General features: G+C 33.7%; 1 protein-coding gene across 5 annotated transcripts in view; it reads right to left on the bottom strand.

Moving 5' to 3' along the window:
• Nucleotides 1-22,692, bottom strand: part of PPFIA2 (PTPRF interacting protein alpha 2) — a 104,987-nt gene extending 82,295 nt beyond the window's left edge. For all 5 annotated transcript variants that reach the window (XM_021716273.1, XM_008065546.1, XM_008065547.1 and 2 more), the window contains exons 1-6: nt 22,634-22,692; nt 17,290-17,381; nt 13,610-13,745; nt 8,006-8,226; nt 2,979-3,216; nt 97-126 (exon numbers count right to left, since the gene is read on the bottom strand). In XM_021716273.1, coding sequence (XP_021571948.1) covers nt 97-126; nt 2,979-3,216; nt 8,006-8,226; nt 13,610-13,745; nt 17,290-17,327 — 663 coding nt within the window. In that variant the 5' untranslated portion in view covers nt 17,328-17,381; nt 22,634-22,692. The remainder of the gene's footprint in view (nt 1-96; nt 127-2,978; nt 3,217-8,005; nt 8,227-13,609; nt 13,746-17,289; nt 17,382-22,633) is intronic.
• Between the last annotated feature and the right edge of the window lie 1,116 nt (nt 22,693-23,808).

The following is a 23,808-nucleotide window of genomic DNA, read 5'->3' as shown; positions in this document are numbered from 1 at the left end:
ATACAATACTGTAACCAAAAGGAGTATTATTTTAAAGTTTTCATAGAATAAAAAATATTCACCGAGTAGTAATCATATAAAGGTTATTTACAGTACCTTTCTCCGATGTTTCCTTAGATCGCTTGGCTGTGATTGGCAATAATAAAAACAACATAAAACAGAACTAATTAATGATTACCATTTGACCACGTTATAAGTTTAAATAGTATCTACAACTTGGCTGCCATTTTTTTTTTCTTCATTCCATCCTTTTCTAGATAAAACTTTTAGTCATTATAGAACCACTCTTCCTGGTAGCTACTTTAGAGAAGGAATCTCTCAAATAAAATGGATCAGGGACATGTCTCCATGGTGGGGCCATGTGGCAACATTGAATATGAGGCATAGACCTTGGGCAACAGCACAGAGAGTTAGAGTGAGTGAGTCTAGCCAGAAGAGTGAACTAGCCAGAAATAAATTTGGGACTATGTCCTTCCAAGAAAATATAGATGAGAATGAAGACACAATGCATATATATGGAGTTTATAACACACTCTTGTGCTCCATCCATGTAGATCCTTGAGCTCCTTTTGAGCAGGTATGCTGGTCCTGGTGGCTCTCAAATTTCCTGGCATCCTAATAACTTTCCCCACCCTCACAAATGCCAAAAGCTCTGGTATCAGCATAACATGTTTCTGGAGCTGCTGCTTACTTGTTCATGCTCTTTTACACAATTTTTCAAAATAGACACATTTTAGTCATTCCAAATGAAGCTTATTCACTTAATATCTTTGTTCATTTTTCATACATAAGTAAAAAAAAAATTTGTTAAATGATTCCATTTGCTTTATATTTTTGTTGTTAAAGGGAAATACGTTGATTTTGCCCTATTCAATAATCTAAGCAGATATTGCTAGCATATTATTATATTTATACTTATGGATTTGTTGTGAGATAAAAGCAAATACAAGTATGCTTTATTATAAGGACAAAAGAATAATATTTGTGAGTTGTTAAACAATTTAACTAAGGCAGTGTCTTTTCAATTTCTAATTTTCTGTTCCCCAAAATTCTAATCTTCTTCTAATATAAAATATAAATTATATTCAACAAAATTATTTTTCCTCTAATATTTCCTACAGGTGAAAGAATATCTACCTGTGATTCACTTTAAAAATAACAAGTTTGGTGACAGAGTTATATCAGGTGGTAAAGACTTCCTGGATTTCATTTCTTGCTTTTCTGACTTAGATTCTGAACATTTTAAATATTTCTTTCCTCTTCAGAAAATTTCCTATTTTTTTTAGCACTCTAATTACAGTGAAATAACACTCATTTACCACAGATGTATGGATGACTAACTGCTCAAGTAAATACGTGAAAATATTGGAATCTTTTTCACATAAACAAGTATAAATTACATCTAAATGACTATAAATATATTGTTTTATTATAAAAATAATAACACATCAAGAGTTATCATACTAATGTTTATTTAAATTATTAAAAGGACAAAATACTTCGTTGTAAAATTTTAAGAAATAAAAACGGTATAGAAATAACCAAAGTATCCCTGCCTTGAATGCTGACTAAATTGTGCTCTGTAGTCCAAGACTCTTATTGTAGCTTTAAAAATATGTAAGACATCAATATTATGTAGCATATATTACATATGCAGAAGCGAATACACAGATAACAACTTTAATTAATAAAATAAGAGGGATGGCTCTTATATTTCTAAAATAAGCAGATCACAATGAAGCTCAGTGTATCTGGTCAGTATATCTTATACATTCCCTAAAAGCTTGTGCTGTATTTAGGTGAAGTCAGTTCTTATTAGTTAGCCATTGTTCTTTTTGGTCACTTTATGTTCTATTTTAAAAATATTATTAATATCAAAAGTTGGAAAGGAGCACAGAACAGTCGACTCAATGTCTTAAAGAGGTAACTGTTTCTTCTTTTAAAAATTCACCATTTTTCTTTTATATAAACTTTATTGCTTGGAAGTTCCATAATTGCAAATATGCAATTATATTCACTACAAAACATAGGTTTTACCCCCATAAACAGTTCAAAATATTTCAGTCTTCATCATTGCTGTCATTTCAACATATTTACAGGTAATGACAGAAAAAAATAGTACATGCTATTGAGTAAGGCAAATTTGAGGAAGAATTCAGCACTACTTATTAGCTGTACTGAACATGGGTTCTCTACTCATCCTCTCAAAACCTCCCCTCTCTACTGAGATAATGGCCTTCTGCTTTCAGTTATATCTTAAGAATTAAAAGAATCAACTTCATGCCATTCAGCAGTCCTCCCAATCATATTTTCCAAAGGATTTATTATATTATTTTTTAGCATGAGACACTTTGATTTTGTCTCTGACTTGTGTTCAGGGGACTTCCTAATTTAGACTCTTAATCCCAAATATAAAGATAAATGAAATAAAGAATTAAATAATAAATGTGAAAATGTTGCCCTAAAGTCCAAAACAAAGTTAGGAAATCAGTTGATGTTGTTTTTTTACTGTTCTTACTGAAATTATATTATACATATTATAAAATTATAAATTTCTACCTTGGTATATTGAAAAAATTACAGTACAATTTGGGTTATTTATTATGTTAAAAAAACACACGCAGTCCAAATTTATTTCCTCAATATGCCATCCATAAAAATATACTTAATGATTTAAATCATTCAAATTTCGAATGTGATAGTTGACTTTCCTGTTCTTCCAATAACTTACTATGTTACCTTGAGAAAGTTACAACACCTGTGTGGGATAGCATTTATCCACTTCATAGTGGGACTCAAAATTATACCTACCACTTAGGGTTGTTGTAAAAAAAAAAAAGGAAATAATAAAATATACAGAGTACTAAAATACACAGTCTAAAGTACTTACACCCAGTAAGCACAAATACCCAATAAGTTTTAACTAATGCATCATTAATCTTAATAGAGGCAAAGATTCTCTGGACACATCACCATACCAGTGTCATGACTCCCATTCGATCCATTTCCCTGGCAGGGCTTCGCGGGGTGAGTTTTGGCGTTGAGTGTCCACTGGGGGGAGATGAACTGGCCAGCGATGAAGCTGTAACGGAGGCAGTAATGGAGGTACCTGGGTGTACCCTCGCCAAATTCAGACCTTCCAAGCTCACACTAGCCACTCTATTCTCAATTTCTTCAGCACGCAACTCTGTTGATTCTTTTTCTTCCTGAATGAGCCTGAAAGATACAGTTTAATTTTGATCCATTATAATTAATTTAATATAAATCTTTTATTCTCTGCTGAAATGATAACTAGAATTCACACAATAAATCAATAAAAACTACTCCAAACATTTTCCATTAAATTTAACATTTTCATTTTTTTCTTCTCTAAACAGTAAACTTTAGGAAATTTTAGGAACTTCCTGGCTGCAATTTAGAAAATGTCTTCATTTAAAATGATATATTATTCCTGCTCTCAGTCTGACTCTCTTTTTGTAGTAGCTCCTACTAAACTTGTTTAAAACTTTGCAGCCTAGCTAATTTCTATCGCTAATTGATCTTACATTAGAACGCAGGCACCAATGTGAGACTTCTAAATCTCAACCAAGTCGCTGAATCTTACCTCCCAACCAATGAAAAAGTTTATATGATAGGATCCTTGATGGTCATTCATAATTATTATGGAGACAAATAAAATGCTGACTTTTTTTTTTTAACGTTAATGCATACTTAACCAAAACTCCTCTAAATAAGTACCAGGCAATGTAATAATGCCGAGATACAGTTAGACAGATAGAAGATAGATAGATATGAAAAAACATAATTTAAAAACACAACTTTTGATACAAATGCTTTAGATAAGGCAAAACACTAGTTATTACCCATTTTCTTTAACGAAGGAAATAGCTTCAAGGATATTTATACATTAGTTATTACAAAAGCACAAAGACTAAAGAGGGTAGGTAGGTTACATACAGATCCTATTTAAGTTGAATCTATATACATTTTATATATTGTTATAATCCAATTGTGTATTAGTATAGGTTTTTTTTTGAGAGGAGGGTCACAAACTTCTCCTGAGCTAGTTTGTTCTTAGATACAAAAAGTTTATTGTGATCTCCTATGATATGTAGCCCTTTCCTTCAAGTTTATAACTTCAAAGTTTTTCTTTTATATATTTAGAGTGGGAAACATCCTTTGTTTGCTATATTTATGCAATAGAAAATAGTTGTTTGGTCTATGTTTGCTGAGGAAAATTGAGCTACATTGCCCCACCTAAGTTTTTATATGTTCACTAGCTTTTTGATGATTAACTCACTGCTCTAGCTCTATTGTGTAACTCCTCCAGGCTTTTAGTAGCTTGTGTCCACAGGCCAGATGTAAATTATTTTGATACTCTCCTTACAGGTCATTGGTATAAATGATCTTTGTAATTTTAGCAGGCTCATTATAACAAATAAAAAGCATGCACTTAAAATCTAATCAAATATGTGTTTACATAAATTTATTTTGGTTAAAATAAGCACATTTATGCTTAGTTATGATCTTTCACTTACCAAAGAACATGAATTCTATTACTTTCAAAGTTTATTTTCATGGATTCATTTTAACTTCACCCCAAGGTTAGACTCCCAAAGGAAGGCTTAATCAAGTAACAGCATACCACGAATGCTTAAAATACATTTGAAAGGAAAAACTACCTTCCTCTCAAAAAAAAAAGAGGCATTTTATATTTTCAAATTACTTTGTAGAAAAATGACCCCTTTAGAAAAATCTTCTGGTTAGAAGCAACATGGTTCTGTTGTGCACAGAAGTTGTAGTTATTAACTCAAGCTATTCTATTAATTGTACAAGACAGCTAAATGTAGAGGAACAAGTTGGGTAAGAGGTAACAAGTTTAATCTAATAGGATAGTAAATGCTACTTAGATATTCAGTTTATTTGGAAAAATAAATGACAATTGTTTTATCTTTAGAATCCTGATATAGATATGAAAAACCAAAAGACCCACAAAATTGATTTCCTTAGAATTTTCCAGTGTGATGAGGAGGGACCTCCACCAAAATCACATAGAAGGAAGAAGGGAAAAAGAATATGGAAGTACGGCAGGTAAAACACAGCTAACTATGAAAGAACAGATCAAGGAACATTGCTATGGTAAATAAGCTTGAAGTAATTGGATGGAACCAGTGAGCCACGAATAAGCTAGAAAAGATCCATTTTAAAAAATAGTTTAATAATGTCATGAAAAAAAGAAAAATCTTAGCCAAAGATAAATTCTAGCTGGTGTTAACAGATTATCATGATTTATATCAATGTGATTTTTTTGAATGTTGTGGTGTAATCACATTTTATGTATTTTAAAAATTTCTTACAAATCAGCAACTATACAAACCTACATTCTTTATTAATCTAGGTCAAGATTGTTACTGGGAATTACTACTCCAATGTAATAGAGTTAAGAGTCTATGAAAAGAAACAGGCTGTTATTAAGGGTGTGTTGATAGCTTTGATAAGAATTAATATAACAAGAATATAGTCTTGATTTCAAACCTATTCAGTGAATTCATCCATTAGCAGAACAGCATCAGAACATGCTATTAATTAGAATTCAAGTTCTATATTTTAAATAAATTATAGCAATCAAGTGTTTACAGAGTACTTTCTATATATCAAGCAAATAGTACTCTGTAAACACATATCAAGCAAAGTGCCAAGACCTAAAAATAAAAGTATTACAGATACTGTTACGTTAAAAATCCCAGTGGGGGGGGCTCCAAAAAATGTTAAGTACCAGAATCCCAGCGGGGCCTCCAAAATGTTAGGTCAGACCTGCTAGGAGTGGTGTGCGATCCGATCCAGTGCCGCTCAAAAGATGCAAAGAATTCCACATAGATCATATTATAAATTTTGATCTCGGCCTTTGAGCAACTGAAGCGTTTGAAAAGTGAGAGTAATAAGAACATTTGTGTTTTAAACAGTCTGCTCTGGTTGCAGTTAGGTTGGGTTAGATGGATAACTCAAATACTATAAAGAAAGCAGCTAGAAATTGTTATTATTCTCCAGATGAGGAACTATTCTAATGTGCAGTAGGTGACTATAATAGAAAATTAAGTAGATTTAAATCATAGTAGAAGGAAGCCAACAGATTTTGCTAGACCCAGAAAGAACAAATAAAGGCATTGTTCAGAATAGTAAAAACTTGTTAATTAGGTTTTTATCAATTGAAAATACAAGTTAAGAAGAGTTTCCTGATATTTAAAAGAAAAAAATATCCACCTGACAGAGTCAGAGTCTTCATTGGGGTTAATCAAGGTAGTAACAGAAAAAATAGAATATCATTGAGATTCAAGAAACCACATATTAAATTGAAACTGAAACAATCATAGTGCCAGCATTTCTCAATATTTGAAATGTGAATATGTACTATTTCCATTATGTAATGGAAATAATCTATTATCAGGACACTGTGTGGTGCGAGTACATTTAAAAAATATATAGTATGAAATAATTCATAGTTAAAACACTTTACTCACATGTTTTATTGCCTTTGAAATGAAAATATAATAAGGAGACCAGTTAGGCTATAATACTAAATTATGTCTGGCAGATCTATTAAACCTTTTATGTTTAAAGAATGTAAATTAATTTAGTCTTCCTTGCTTAGAAAATTTGCACATACACTTCTCCAAAATGGTAGATAATTTTTATTGTTCAACCTGATTTGCCATAAACTTCAATACTAATATATAAAATAATTATCTCTACTGATATAATAGTTTCAATTAATCACCAAAATAAATCTGTAAAAGAATTGAGTCTCACTTTAAAATATGGCAGCAACCAAACTTAAAAAGCAAGTTTTAGGCACCAGTGAATACAATTAACCAGCCACAAGGATTGAGATTAACAAACGGCATTTTTCATGAAATATATTGCTATAGAAATTTAATTTTTATTATTAAGATAGTAGAAGTATTTTGAGTTTATACCATTATTTAAATACATTAACTTTTTAAAAATCTAAGCACTTCTGGCAAAGCAGAGCATCCAATACTGCTTTCAGCATATGCTCAGCTTTGGATTAAATTGTGTCCAGTTTGTAGGTTGAAGCTTTAACCTGCAATGTGACTGTATTTGGAGATAAGACCTTTAGGAGGTAACTGAGGTTAAATGAGGTCATAAGGTGGGGTGTAAGCCCATAAAATTAATGTTCTTCCAGGTCCTCTATAGAGAAGGACAGAGGCCCCTTTTACTGGAGCCGGTAAGGGAAATTTTACCAGAAACTGAGCCATACTGGAAACTTGATCTTGAACTTTTCAGCCTCTAAAACTATGAGAAAATAAATTTTGTGTTTAAGCTACCCCGTCTATAGTATTTTGCTATGACAGCTCAAGCAGACTAAGGCATACTCCTTAGATGTTGAATAGGAAAAAAAAAAAAAACAAACGACATATTTTTAAAGGCACTTAGCAGTAATAAACTTTTAAGAAATACATTATCGCTGATATAATGGCTTAAAATTGACAAATAGAACATTAAATTAATTTTATTTCAATGTTTAAATACTTTTAAGAGAGGTGAATGTACATTAATTTGCATACTATTTTGTATCTTTAGTGTTTTATGAAATGTATCTAAAAAATGAAACTATTACCACAAGTACTTTCCCTTTAAGTAGTAAATTTTAATTTTAAAAGTGCTTTAAGATTTATTGAAGACAATTTTATCTTTAATTCATCCTTTCGTATCACTCATAATGTCATTCATCTACATATGTTTCATGTATGTTCCTTACAATAGCTGCCCTAATTTTATACAGGAAATATATAGATATCCTGGGAATCTTGTGAAAGTGTACATTCTGACTCACTGGGTTTAGGGTGAGGTCTGAGATTCTGCAGGTCTAACATGCCCCAGATAATGCTAATGCTTTAGCAAATGTAATGCTATGAGAATTACATTTTTATACAGTATCAAGGTCTTCTAATTCCTTGAAATCATCAGTACCAATTGAAGTCACCTGATTTCTTTGTTGATGGCATCCAATTGTTCCTGAAGCATCATGGCCAGAGTCTGGGCATCAGAATGACCACTTGGAGAGAGAAGATCCATTGAACTAAAAATTGTTTCTCTGTCATCATCATCAATATCAGACATTTCAGTGTCACTTTCAAAAGGGTGGCTGCTTAGTACTCCAATTTGTTGAGTTCTATTCCACTCATGATCTCCAAGAGATTTTACCTGAATGGTAAAATGAACAATGAACATTATTTATCATGTTGCTCCTTCTCAAAGCACTAATCTCAAAGACAACAACGAAAACAACAACAACATGGATGATTTTTTAGTTAGCCTTGTGAAAACAGAACAAATTGTTAACATTTTGATTTATTGGTTTAATAAAACAGTTCTTTGGCATTTCAAGAAATTTTAGGTATTAATTATCAGCATATACATCAAGATTTTAATTGGAATAAAGATGACAAACTTCCATATGATTTATAGTTCAATTACATTCCAAGGTAACAATTACCTTAAAGCATCTACATTTGCAACATTTTTTCTTATTTTCAAGTATAACAATCTCTATTTGTTTATACTCAAACATTCACATTTCTTACACTGATTAGTTTTACCTGTATTTTTCTCACCATAGCCTCAAACCACAAGTATTATCGCACAAGAAATTATACAAGAATATATTTTTAGCATTCATTTACATAGACTCTAACAAAATATTATTAAAAATGTTATAAAGTGACTTACAGGCATACCTCAGGTATATTGTGGAGTTGGTTCCAGACCACCATGATAAAAAATGCAATAAAATGAGTCACACAAATTTAATGGTTTTTAGTGCATATAAAAGTTATGTTTATACTATACTTTAGTCTAGTGTGCAAAAGCACCAAGTCTAAAAAACTGAACATACCTCCATCAAAAATACTTCATTGTCAAAAATGCTAATGATCCACTAAGTTTTCAGTGAGTTGTAATCTTTTTTTCTGGTGAAGAGTCTTGCCTTAATGTTAATGGCTACTGACTGATAAGTGGTAATTGCTGAAGGTTAGGTGGCTGTGACAATTTTTAAAAATAAGGCATGAAGCTTTCCACATTGATTGATTCTTCTTTTCATGAAATATTTCTCTGTAGCATGCAATATAGTTTGATAACATTTTATCCCCAGTATAACTTTTTTCAAAATTTGAGTCAATCTTCTCAAAATCTGCCACTGCTTTATCAACTAAAAATATGTAATATTTCAAAACCCTTGGTTGTCATTTCAAGTATTCATAGCATCTTCCCCAGGAGTAGAGTCCATCTTAAAAAAACAGCTTATTTGCTCATTCACAAGAAGAGATTCCTCAACAAGTCTTATCATGAGATTGCAGTAATTCAGTCATGTCTTCAAGCTCCATTTCTAATTGCAGGTCTCTTGCTATTTCCATCACAACTGCAGTTACCTCCTCCACTGAAGTGTTGAACTCCTTAAAGTTATCTATGAAGGCTGGAATAAACTTCTTTTAAACTCCTGTTAATGTTTATTTTGCCCTACTTCCATGAATCATGAATGTACTTAATGATATCGAAAACTTTACAGAGGTTTTCAATTGACTTTCCCAGATCCATCAGAAGAATCACTATCTATGCCAGCCTTACAAAATACATTTCTTAAATAATAATACTGAAAGTCAAAACTATTTCTTCATCCAAGCACTGCAGAATTGATGTTGTATTAGCAAGGATGAAAACAACATTAGCTTCCTTGTATATTTCCATCAGAGTTTTTGAGTTACAAGGTTCATTTTCAATGAGCCATAATATTTTGAAAGGACTTTCTTTTTCTGAATGGTAAGTATGAAGAGTGGGCTTAAAAAATTCAGTAAACCATGCTACAAACAAATGTGCTGCCATCCACGTTGTTGTTCTGTGTATGAAGCACAGGCAGAGTAGATTTAACATAACTCTTAAGAGCTCTAGGATTTTTAGAATGGTAAATGAGCATTGGTTTCAACTTAAGGTCACCAGCTATATTAGCTCCTAACAAGAGAGTCAGTCTATCTTTTGAAGCTTTGAAGTCAGGCATTGACTTTTCCTCTCTAGCTATGAAAATCCTAGATGCCATCTTCTTACAATATAATATTGTTTCATTTGCATAGAATCTATTGTTTAGTGTAGCCACTTTCATCAATTATCTTAGCTAGCTTAGATAACTTGCTGCAGCTTCTCCATCAGTGCTTGCTGCTTCACCTTGTATTTTGTTGTTATAGATATGGCCTCTTTCCTTAAACTTCATGAAAAACCAACTTCTGCCAGCTTCAAATTTTTCTTCCTCACCTCTCAGCCTTCATAGAATTGAAGAGAGTCAGGAGTTTGCTCTGGATTAGGCTTTGACTTAAGAGAATATTGTGCTGGTGTGATTTTCTTTCCAGACCTCTAAACTTTTCTCTATCTGAGCAATAAGGCAGTTTTGCTTTCTTACCATTTGCGTGCTCACTGCAGTAGCACTTTTAATTCCCCTTAAGAATTTTTCCCTTGTGTTCATAATTTAACCTTTTAATGCCAGAGTCTTAGCTTTTGGCCTGTCTTAGCATTCAACATGCCTTCCTCACTAAGCTTAATCACTTCTAGGTTTTGATTAAAGTAAGAGATGCAACTTTCACTTGAACACTTAAAGAACATTGTTGGATTATTAACTGGCTTAATTTCAATATTGCTGAGTTTCAGGGAATAGGGAGGTTCCAGGAGTGGAAGAGAGATGGGAAACAGCAGTTGGTGAAGCAGGAAGAACATGCACAACATTTATAGATTAATTTCACTGTCTTCTATGGGCATGATTCATGCTGCCCTAAAACAACTAAGGTAGTAACATCAATGAACACTGATCACAGATCACCATAAATGGTACAACAATATTGAAAAATCTTTGAATATTATGAGAATTACCAGAAAATGCACAGAGACACAAAGTGAACACATACTTCTGAAAAATGGCGCCTACAGACTTGCTCGATACAGGATGGTCACAAACTTTCCATTTACAAAAAATCCCACAGTATCTGTGGAGCACAATAAAGCAAAGCACAATAAAATGAGGTATGCCTGTAATTTTATCTTCACTGTTTTAGTCAGTTAAATATCTGATTAATTTTTTAAGTTCAGGGCATGTTCATATAAATGGCTATATTTTCTGAATTGATACAAAAATATCCTCCATTTGAAGGAGAGCATTAAATAACCAATAGATCAGTGTTTTTGAAACTGTAACCTCAATGTCTGAGGGGGTTGGGCATAAGAGATAGGCTCTAGAGTTTTCTGCTTTGAAAAATGTGGTTAACACTTTTGGGATCATGTAAAATGATTTATATAGAGGACTGCACGATATTTCCCTGAGCATTGACTTAAGAATTTATAACTGAAATTAGCATTTATATTACCATTTTTTTGTTTTTTAGAATAAATGTCCATTTAATGAAAAGTTAAATTTAATACTGTATACAGGAGAGATAGAAGGAGCTTTCATAATAGTGAGCATTTTTTAAAATTTTGAGGTTAGATTATTTTAACAGTATCATTGAAGTATAATTGCAATAAAATAAACTTACACACATTAAATTGTGCAATTTGGTATGTGATAACACATAATTCCAACATGAATCTATTAGCATACCCAAGACAATAAACACATCCATCATCCCTCAAAGTTTCCTTGCGTCCTTTCTCTTTGTAGATCTTTTAACCTAGCCCTTGCTGACTCCACCCCATTTCCAAAAACTTGTCTCTCTGATTCTTTCAATGAACTTGCCTATTTCAATTTTTATATAAATGTAATCTTTTTGTTTGACTTCTTTCACTTAGAATAGTTACCTTGAAAAACATTCATGTCTGATTAACTTTTGTTTTGATTCCAAGTAGCACTGATTTATTTATCACACAATAATGAGAAAAGAACTGAGATAAACTTAATTTAGCTTTCATTTGTTCATTCATTTATTCATGCATCAACAGATATTGACTGCCTTTTATGATGGATTAATTTATGCACAACATATTGTTGCCAGTTAAAACCCCAAAAGAGCCACAAGCACCTGGTGCAAATAAGGACAAATGGGTTATATAGTATTTTGGATACATAAAAGTGGTTGGAAGAGAACAAATTCTACTTTGATCATAAAGGAGCTATATTATTTCTCTATAAAATACAACTATATTACTTACACAGCAAGCATAGCAAATATATTTTAAGTTATTGACTGAATGGAAGGCTAGTACTGCAATTTATCATTAACAATTCTCCATGACCACATTGAATAATCTGTGTACATTTCATTAAATATTTTTAAAATCGTAATTTGTTTCTTTGTTTGTTTTAGGAACAAGATCATGCTCTGTCTCCCAGGCTGGAATGCAGTGGTGTGGTCAAAGCTCACTGCTGCTTCAAACTCCTGGGCTCCAGTGATTCTTTTTCCTCAGCCTCCTGAGTAACTGGGACTACAGGCATATGCCAAAGAGCCTAGCTAATATTGTCATTGTTGTTGTTTGTAGAAATGGGGCCTTGCTATGTTGCTTAGGCTTGTCTCTACAAATGATCCTCCTACCTCAGCTTCCCAAGTAATTTTAATTGAAACATTTAATTAATTTGAATCAACAATATGAATGCCATTGATTAAGTGCCCAAGCAAACAAAAGTTCATGTGTTTGGCTATATAGCATAATGGTTAAAGCATAGTATTTTAAACTACTCAAATAATGGCCATGTTTTGATTCCATCACTTTGCTAACTGCATAAGATTGAACACAATCTGGGCCTCAGTGTTTTTATGTCTGTAAATAGTATAAAAATTGTACCTACCTTAAAATAATATATGGATAAGACAAGGTGGAAACTCAAAAAACAAATTTATCCAAAATTATGTATTTATTCTTACATGTTTAGACTTCAGTCACCTTCAAAGTACTCTTGGTTTGTTGTAATATGCCTATTAAGATGCTTTTTCTACTACTCAAAACAGTTTTTGAACTTATCAATTTTGAGGCCTTTTAGCGCTTCTGCCATTTTATGTTTCACCTCTCCCACATCAGCAAAACATTTTCCTTTGAGGACTTTTTCATCCAGGGGAAAAAAAATAGTCATTTGAGAAGAGATCAGGTGAATAGGGAGGTTGAGGCATGGGAACATGCTGTTTTTGGTCAGAAACGCTGAACGCTCAGAGCAGTGTGGGCAGGTGCACTCATAAATCAACCATCATGAAATGGGCAAATGTGTTGAAACAATCTCAAAACAACAACAACAAAAAAACATTAACTGAAGCCAAATGCAGCCTCTCACAATACTATCTGGTACAATGATGCCAATGGGTTCTTAGAACACTTACCTGGCAGGAGAGAAGTCTGTATTACAAGGGACCTGCCCGCTAAAAAATAATTTTATTTTTTTCTGGATCTCCCTTTGTATATGAAAAATGTTTTCCTAGCACACAGTAGGCACTTGATATTAGTTAATTTTTTAAAATGTCATGCTCTATTCTTCAAAGAACAATGTTAGCATTTTTAGTTCTCTCAATGTCAAAATTCTATTCAAAATAGGATGGTCTATTTAAATAAAAAGCATTGAAAGATAAACCTTTGGCTCATCTCTTCGAACACCCATGCGGCCTCTCCTTGGTCTTCTTATTACTTTAGTTGTTCTATAATCAGACTGGCTGTCCACTAGGGATCCCACTGAATACCGCAACTCAGCTGAGGTGTCCAGATGAGTTCTAGGGGGGAAAAAAGCTAACTTTAAAAATGTGGAAACATTTAAGGATCCAGAACATTCCCAATTTTAAAATTTTTGAATAAAATCATTTACACATTCTTTACTTTTCATATTCTACTTTTCAATTTGCAGAATTAACAAAAGGTTTAGTCAGATCAACCCAAGATTAATAGTCTAATTTTTAAAAATAAAATGGAATCTATCACCAGAATGACATTTTATCTTTTGATAAAGTGTTGTTCTGAAAGGATAAAGAAAAATTTTTTGATAAGCACATTTTATTCTGAAACTTGCTTCGAGATGAAACAGTTGGACAATTCTGACTGGAAAATTCTATTATGCTGGTTTTCAATAAACATGGCAATAATGTCCACTATAATCAAAGTGTAGAAAGGTTTCTCTAGGAATATTATTTATATATGGATTTTCAGCAAATTCATTTCATTGCTACAATAATAATGATAATCATAATGGCGACTTCATGCTATCCTATAAAATGAGATAACAGGACCATCACCAGTAGGAGAGATACTTAAAACAGTGTTTTCCGTTGAACTTGGGGTTCCTGCTGATCAACCATACTCTCTTCTTTGTTGTCCTTGTGAGCAAAAACAACTATTTCCAAATATTTAACAAGATTAAAAAGGTGAGGTGAGTTCTGGGTGCTTGCAACAGTTGAGGACACTGACCTAACTTAAGAAAGATCTTATTTTGCCAAATGGGAATTAGAACAAATGAACTAAGGAATCATTCCCCCAAAGAGATAATAGCTATTGATTGTTTTCATAACAAGAAACTTGAGCCTTAAATAAACTGGCTTTATTATGGGTATATAAAAATTAACAACTAGGTCATACTTAGTCTTTATCTATTGGGCAGAGGAACTGAGTTTCATCAAGACAAATATCAGATTTTAGTCAACATTTTATGCCCAGGAAGGTGTGCCTGGCACACAGTAAGCACTTCATAAATATCTGTTAAGATAATGAATGAATGAAATTTATTATAATACAGTTTCAAACAATGTATCTCAGAACAGTCTACCCTTTCCCTGTGACAGATTACATTAATGTCTCTTTAGGCATCACAGTAGAGTTTCTAACATTATAGCTCTTCATCCCAGGATTATTGTGTTCTTCTTGTTTTATCTCTCAATTCCAGATCATTTATAAAAATAGAAAACAAATCACAGATTAGTTTTTAAAAATGATGTGCCCTCAGAAGCATAGATGTTCAATAAATAATTGCTGCTAAATAAATGATCAGTTATTCAATAACACACATAAATTCCATCTGTTTACCTTTCTTAATAATTTCTATAATACTTTATACTTGTGACATGATTTACTTGTGACAAGTAATTCCCTTTGCTTACTTGTCTCATTTTATCTGCAAAGCAAACCTGAGAGATAATTAGAAAAATGTTATTTATATATATTCATGTAAAAAATAAATAATTAGAATTTGCTTTTAAAAAGGGTTTTCCATCAGCTGGGTGTGGTAGCGCATGCCTGTAATTCCGGCTATTCGGAAGGCTGAGGCGGAAGGATCGCCGGAGCCCAGGAGGTAGAGGCTGCGGTGGCCGGCAGCGGCCACTGCGCTCCAGTCTGGGTGACTGAGTGAGACTCCGACTCAAAACAAAACAAAACAAAAACAAAATTAAAAAAAAAAAAGGGGGTTTTCCAAGATCAGTCAGTAGTGATCTGTTTTAGAACTAGAAATATGAGTTGTCTTATTCCTGGTCTAGTGTTTTTTTACTACAATCTGCTGTGTCAAAGGATAATTGTTCAGTATGAGTCCAATGACCTTTCATTGTAAATAAATGGCACATTGTAAGGCTGCCCATGATGACTCACTGCAGTGATGGACTTTTAGACAACACGTTTACAATTCTGTATTCTAAGACCTAAGGCCAACAAGACAAGAAAAAGACCACTTGGTCCTATTAGCATATATTTAACTTGTTAATTAAATAATGCTTATTCTATGAATTTACTCCTCTGAAACTTTATCAGTTCTTCTTATACAGTATAATCATAATCTCCATCATTATCATCATCATCACCACGTGAACACATATCACTGAAATAACAATTTCCATTCAGATATACATATCAGAATTTTTTAAAAATTAGAAGTATGATTTTTCTCAATTAATGACTTACATATTTAAAAAAGTTCTTTGGGTGTTTTATGCATGCAAAATTGGGACTCTCATAACAAACTGAATATAGATATAGTAAAAGCAATATTCAATATTTATATTTATATTTATATTAAAAAGAGTGTAGGATATTTGTGATTTTTTTAAAATTTGGATTTTTAGCAGAGCATCTGGAAAATGCTGGCCAGATATTCATTCATTCAAAAATATTTATTAAGAGCATGCTATATCCCAGGTAGTTTCATAGGTGCTGAAACTCTAGTAGTTATCAAAACACACACAAATTCCTGCTCTTGTGGAGTTAACATTCTTAAGATGAACATGAGACCTAGAAAGATGAACTTTTCCTAAAAGCCTATGATGGGCAAAAGTTTCAACCAGTTGCTACTATTCTACATTATCTAGTAAATACATTATTAAACGAGTGAGTTTTCTAGGACTTTAAATAAGAGGACTTAGGTACAAAAGAAAAATTATATGTGAATTATTAACATATAGATCATTTAATTAATCTACCTATCAATTAAACGGTCATCCCATTGCTTTCTTCTTTTAAGATGAGGTGACAAGTCAAAGTAGAGGAGTATGGCAATATTTATTTGAATTTTTTAACATGTGTAATTTTTCTTTCCATCTTTATTTGCAATTACTTTAACCAAATGAGTAGGTGCTAAGTGATCAGAGTGACTATAAGCAATAGTATCTGTTTGATCACATTAAACATTGAACATATTTCTGCATGTTTCTGTATTGAACACATACAGAGCAAAGGGCTGATGCCTTTTCTTGGAATGACAGGCAATCTCTTCATTTAAGAATCTTTTAATGTTTCTGTATATACAATACAAAATACAATAGGTTTAATTTAAATATGGAATATCTGAAGAAAGAATTTTTAAATTCAAGAGTTATTTTTGAATGTAGAAATGTTAGCTGGGCTTGGTGGCTCGGGCTGTAATCCCACGCCTTTGGGAGGCTGAGGTGAGTGGATTGCCTGAGCCTGCAGGTTCGAGACCCACCTGGGCAGTGAGACCTCATCTCTACAATAAATCAAAAAATCAGCCCGGCGGTGTGGTAGTGCATGCCTGTAATTCCAGCTACTCGGAAGGCTGAGGCGGAAGGATCGCCAGAGCCCAGCAGGTCGAGGCTGCGGTGGCCGGGAGCGGCCACTGTACTCTAGTCTGGGTGACAGAGTGAGACTCCAACTCAAAAAAAAAAAAAAAAAAAAGAAATGTTAATCAATAAAGTGCCAAGTGCCACATAGAGTAATGACTACTGAGCAATAGGAAGTACTAGTTTATTAGAGTTGAGAAGATACCAAATTATAAAGAAATTCATATTTTTTTAGTGAACTATAGATACACTTTTAATTTAATATTACCTTGATATTGTGGGTTCAATTAAAGAGCCAGTTCTCATTTTCAATTGATCAAGTTCAGATCTCAGCTTTTCTATTTCTTCTGCTAATCTTTCCTAAAAATCAACAAAGTTTTACTCAGATGATAAGCATATACCAATAATCCAATGCTCAATTATGATAAACCAAGCTTAAATGGCTTTCAAAAATAAAAACACCTTGAACAATTATCATAATACTATAAGAAAGGGATTGGCAGTAGTGGAAAACTGCCAGGGGAGGGAGGGTGGGATTGGCAGTAGAGGGAAACTGCCAGGAGAGGGAGGGCACACCTTATCAATAAGGGTATCTGCATAATGAACATTTGTATAACTAATCCTAAATTGTACCCCACATCTTTAAAATAAAAAATGTAAAAGTTAAATAAATAAATAAAATGGTAAAGGTAAAAATAATAAAATAAAAACAAGGATAAATGTTCAGTAAAGATTATTAGACATAATAGTAAAACATGCCTACATTGTCTTCTTGAAATAAAAATGTGAACAGTATAAATCATTATAATTTATCTACATTCCCTAGCATTAACCATTCCTATGTCTTTGCAATTTTTTTAAAAGCAGAATTTACTGAGAGTACAGAAAAGTTCCCACAGTGGGAGGGGACCCGAAGGGGTTGCCCATCTTCGCAAATTTATGAGAATAGTATTGGGTTGATGCATAGGTTCGTAGTGTTTGGTTTTGGCATGGCAACACTGCAGTGTTGGGAGTTTATTGTTTATCATTTGTCATTTGGAGTGACAATGTTGTGCCTGGAATATGCTTTGCAGTTTGCAGATTTGAAGAAAGCTATTTCTATTTGTGGGCTAAAGAAGATGGAATGTCAAGTAGAAAAAAATGGACACTTCCAACAATATTCTTCTATTTGAGCTTAATGGAGGAATAAAGGCAACAGAGGCAGCTCAAAACAATTGTGCCATGTGCAGGGAGGATGCCATCGGGGAAAGCACAGCGAGAAAATAATTTTGTCTTTCAAAGAGAGTCACATTGACCTGAGTGATTGTGCATTTTCCAGGAAATCTCCAGCCTTTGATGAAGATTCCTTAAATGCTCGAATCCACAATAAGCCATGTCAGTCAACTCGTAAACTGACAAATGTGATCAACTGTGACCAATCAGCATGAGACATTTTTATTCCATGGGCAAGCGAAAAATGCTACGAACTTATGCATCAACTCAGCTATATAGACATCACTTCAAAATGCAGAGTGAAAATCCTGTCCAGTTTTAAATATAAATATAAGTTCTAATTTGTGCAGTACATAAAAAATTTTCATATTTTATGATGGTTAAAGGACATGTGGGTGAAGGAAAAAGAAGATTGGATTAAAAGAACAGGCAAAAAATCAACACCTTAAAAAGGAAAGCTAACAACCTAATTATTAGCTTGATATTGGTACAACTATTTATACTTCCAACCATTTTCTCAGATTGGCATTATAAATTTTTGCTTGTGAATTTCTAAAGATAGGTGCTGTCTTACAGCTTTTAATTAAATGCTTACATAAGCATTCCATTTTGTTTTGATAATTATAACTTTTATACTGTTACAAACATCTAAATGAGTCCTTCCAGATTTTCTAGTCCTTTTTTCTCTTCCCATTGGTTAGTGATTGATATTTACCTGATTCTACTTTTCTCATGAGATTTTTTGTCGATGTGGCTTTTGAGATGTTTCTCTCTTTTGCACTTTTTTCCTACTCTAAATCCTTTTATCTTTTTGTAATGACTTTACCAGCTTTGGTCTCTTACCTGCATATTCCTCTGCTAGATATGTCATTGTAAAGCACATGTATAATCAAATAAATGCTGTGCTTAAAACTAGTAGAAAAGACAAAACAGTAAACATAGCTGAGCGTGGAGGCACATGCCTGTGGTTCCAGCTACTTGTAAGACAAAAGAGAGAGAGAGAGAGACAAACAATAAACCAGTAAAAGTATAGGAGTAGAGAATGTTGTTAGGAAGGAGAAAATAGGGAGTCATGGAAGGACTCTTCAATAAAGTGATATTTGAGCAAAGACCTAAATAAAGAGAGGGAGTTAAAAAAAAATGTAATGACAGAAAAAGTCATGGAAGATAAAAGGAACAACAAGAGCAAAGCTCCTTGGTGGAAATATATTTGGTGAGGTAGAGAGCAAAGAGTTCAAGGGAGAAAGACAGAGAATAGAGTTTGTTTGTTTGTTTGTTTGAGTCAATGTCTCACTCTGTCGCCCAGGCTGGAGTTCAGTGGCAAGCTCACAGTCCCTGCAGCCTCGACCTGCTGGGCTCAGGCAATCCTTCTGTCTCAGCTTCCAAGTAAGTGGAACCACAGGCAAGTGCCACCATGCCCAGCTAATTTTTTTGATTTACTGTAGAGACAAGGTCTTGCCAAGTTGCCCAGGCTGGCCTCAAACCCCTGGGCTCAGGCAATCCTCTTGCCTCCGCCTCCCAAAGTGGCGGCGCCCAGCTGAGGAGAAAGTTTTTAAAGTACAATTGCAGGACTCAGGAAGAGTAGTCCTGGGAGGCATTACACACCATTTTAAATGCTCTGGCTTTTACGATGAATGAAATAAGAAATGACTTTAGGAGTGACATCATCATTCCGATGGCTCTGAAATGGACTGTCAAAAGAAATGAAACTGTAAAGGGTCTACCAAAAATATATGCAAGAAAATGATAGCTTCGACAAGAATGGTGTTAGGGAAAGAATGGCTATATTTTGATAGTAGAACCAATAGGATTTGCTATTGGACTAAATGTGGGATATGAGGTATACACAGGGGTCAATAACAACTCCAAGTTTTATAACCTGAGCAACTGAAAGAAAGACATTGCAATTATGATTTACTGAGAAGACTGCTGGTGGTGGCTTGGTTTGGTGGTGGTGGTGTTGGTGTGTAGGAGTGAGGTGGGAGGGGTTTGGCATGCTAAATGTGTGATACCTAGGTGTCCAAATGGAGATCTGAGTTGGCACTAGAATATATAAAATCTCTCAGGGGAGAGAACCCAGTAGGCAATCTAAATTTGGAAATACTCAATTTATAGTGCTTAAGTCCATGAGATAAGATGAGGTCACCAGGGACTGAACAAAGAAAAGAAATTCAAGAATAGCTTCAGAAGCTCAAATTTGAGAGAAAAAGATGATAAGGAGAAACATTGAAAGAAGAGGTTAAGTAAAAAGGATTTTGCTGATAATAGACTATAAGTATAGTCAATTTAGTGGAAGTTTGAAAAATTACAGAAGATGTGATCAGATCAGTGAATGTGCCCAACAATATGGTGTTATAGTTTAGAAAAGAGGTATGTCCTGGAATTTTTTGTTTTCCTTTGAGTATTGGCATAAACAAAGTCACAAAACATGAACTGATTAGTACTCTAGGTTGCTTAAGCAGATTGTTGACGCTATAGGCTTGGGTAGGTGGTGGGGAGTGGGTTCTGGGAATCTTTCCAAGAGCACACAGAGCTTTGGATAATATACCACAGCATAACAAGATCAAGTCCAAAATTCACAATCTGCTCAAAACCTAGTTCTTTAAATACATAACAGTGACAGCAAACTTCTGATGATTCATCAAATCAACCATCTTTGTTTCTTCTGTGCTGCTACATAGGACTCAGCCACCACCTAGAATGCCCTGCCCTTCTCTATCTGTTAAGATAATGAATGCCTTTAAGAGCTAAAATCTCATCCTCTCTGTGTAGCCTTTGTGAACTACATGAGGATCAAATGCCTTTTTCTAGGTGCCGTATTATATTGTTCTAATAGATCTATCAGGAGATTGTAGACACCCTGATTGTGGGACCAAATAGTTATTTTTTAATTGACATCATAATATGCAGCATCCGATAGGGTTAAATATATACTGATTTTCTCTTTCCTTTATTCTTAATCTTTCCCAATATCTTCTATATGCGAATCTGTTAGTAGAGCTTTCTTTTCTCCTTCCCTACCTGTCTTCTCCTCTCTCCCTCCCTTTCTTCTCCTCTCTTCCTTCCCTTTTCCTCCCTCCCTCCCTCTGTCCTTCTCTTCCTCCCTCCTTCCCTTCCTCCTTTTCCCTCCTCTCTTTCCTTTTTCTTTCCCTCTCTTCCTTTCTTCTTTCCTTCATTTGCTCTCTCCCTTCCTTCTCTCTTTTATCAATACACCATTATGGATTACTTCTTAAGTTAGAATTCCATCTTATTTAATAAAATAAGATAAAATAGCTAACAAGACTTTTACAGAGAAACGAAGAAGAATGATACATAGTAGCATTACAGCTTTAAGATTTAATAAGCTTAGGTGCGGTGGCTCAAGCCTATAATCCCAGCACTTTGGAAGCCATGGTGAGAGAATTGCCTGAGCCCACGGGTTCGAGACCAGCCTGGGCAACTTGAAGAGGCCTCATCTTTACAATAAATCAATCAAAAAAATTAGCTGAGCATGGTGGTGCATGCCTGTAGTTCCAGCTACTTGGAAGTTTGAGGTAGAAGCATCACCTGAGCCCAGCAGGTTGAGGCTGCAGTGGCCAAGAGCGTGCCACTGTGCACTGCACTCCAGCCTCAAACTCAAAAAACAAAAAAAAGATTTAACATATGGTCTTTTGCTGCATCTTATTTCACATACCTTTCCACAAAAATAATTAATTCCAGTCAAATTTGTGCCCATTAATTAAGATATCACACCCACTACTTGCCTTCTCAGCCCATCAAATACCTACAATTATGCCACATAAACAGTAGAGTTTTATTTTTCCTTAAATCTTTAGTCAGCTCCAATTTCCCTGAAGCTTTCTTCATAACAGCAATATATGGTGGTCTCTCCTATTTCTGCTTACTGCTTACTTCACTCATTTGGTACTTGGCATCTGCTATCCTGCATTCTCATTACTTTGTCAAAGGTGTATTCTTTCTCCTCAAATTATTAGCTTTTCAGAGCTAGAATAATGTTTGCAAATATATAACAGCACAATTCTTATACATAATAGCATTTAGTATATTTCTCCTGAAATACAAACTAGACACACATTAGTGCATAGATTTTTATTCCATGAATATAAGGCATAAAGCAAGACAAAACAATTTTTTAATGTTGTATGTTAAGGTAATGATTATGTTTTAATGGAAGAACAGTGTCTAAACAACTATGAGAAGAGCATCCAGAGTGTAGATTTTTTGTGAGTTTGGGTTACAAAAATTCATCAGGCTCTACATATACATGTACACTATTCTATCGGTATAATTAAAAAGTTAAAATTGCTTTCAACATACTAAAATTACTTTTATCAAATTTGCTTTACAAAACGTTTATCAGTGTGAAATAGAAAAATGGGCAAAAATTGTTTCCATAATACCTTATCATGTAGAGATTCTTCAAGATTCTTTCTGAAAGATTCTGATTCTTGAATTAAAACATTCTACAGAAAAGAAAATAACAGAAATAAGTAATACATTAAACATAAAATATTTAAATATGTAGATCAATATTCTAACATTCAAGAATCTTCGTTGGCTACTTTTTTGTGCAAATACTTCTTAGTTTCCATGGAAAACAAGTTTTAATGACTTTTTTTTTTTTTTGAGTTGGAGTCTCACTCTGTCACCCAGACTGGAGTGCAGTGGCCGCTCCCGGCCACCGCAGCCTCGACCTGCTGGGCTCTGGCGATCCTTCCGCCTCAGCCTTCCGAGTAGCCGGAATTACAGGCATGCGCTACCACGCCCGGCTGATTTTTTGATTTATTGTAGAGATGAGGTCTCGCTGCCTAGGCGGGTCTCGAACCCGCGGGCTCAGGCAATCCACTCACCTCAGCCTCCCAAAGGCGCGGGATTACAGGCTGCGCCAATGAAATTTTTAAATGTGACACTTTAACAGTTTAAGAAATACATTACATAAATAAGAAACATTATTTCATAACACTTAGGGGAACAAATGAAGTAAATATCACCATTTCAACTATTTTTGTTTGACCTATCTCAGACTACTTTTAAAATTAGAAGCTATTAGGATATACTTTAAATAAGAAAAATAGAGTAACAAGATAAATCTTAGGCAGAGATATTACAAAAAATTCAGATAAACTCATTTTTAATAACAAAAAAGAAAACCCATCAAAACATTTTTCAAAAGTTCATTTTCTGAATGACTATTTCAGAAACAGATTAACAATTTCTAATGATAGTTGAATTATTTTTAAAAAATACAAACTCAACTTAGCTACTCAGAAACTAATGTCACATGTCACAAAAGCATGTGAAAATAAGTTGCATAATAGATAATTAAAATAGTCCTAGCCAGAAAAGTATTGCAGTTGTTAAAAGGTTTTCACTTTTCTTATAGTACCACGAAGCATGATTTAAAATCATGTGTTCCTCCAAAATAAAAGCCCAAATCCAGGACATAGAAGACAAAAAAAATACAAAAAAAATAAATGAAACAAAAAGCTGATTCTTCGAAAGGATAAACAAGATAAATGGTCCCCTAGCTAGACTGACCAAGAAAAAGAGAGAAAAAGCCCAAATAAACACAATC

This window comes from Carlito syrichta, unplaced genomic scaffold, assembly GCF_000164805.1.
Source record: "Carlito syrichta isolate Samal-C Ts95f unplaced genomic scaffold, Tarsius_syrichta-2.0.1 Scaffold308653, whole genome shotgun sequence".
Classification (NCBI taxonomy): Eukaryota; Metazoa; Chordata; class Mammalia; order Primates; family Tarsiidae; genus Carlito; species Carlito syrichta.
Note: the sequence above shows the minus strand (reverse complement) of the source record. Positions and strands in the feature narration are given on the sequence as shown.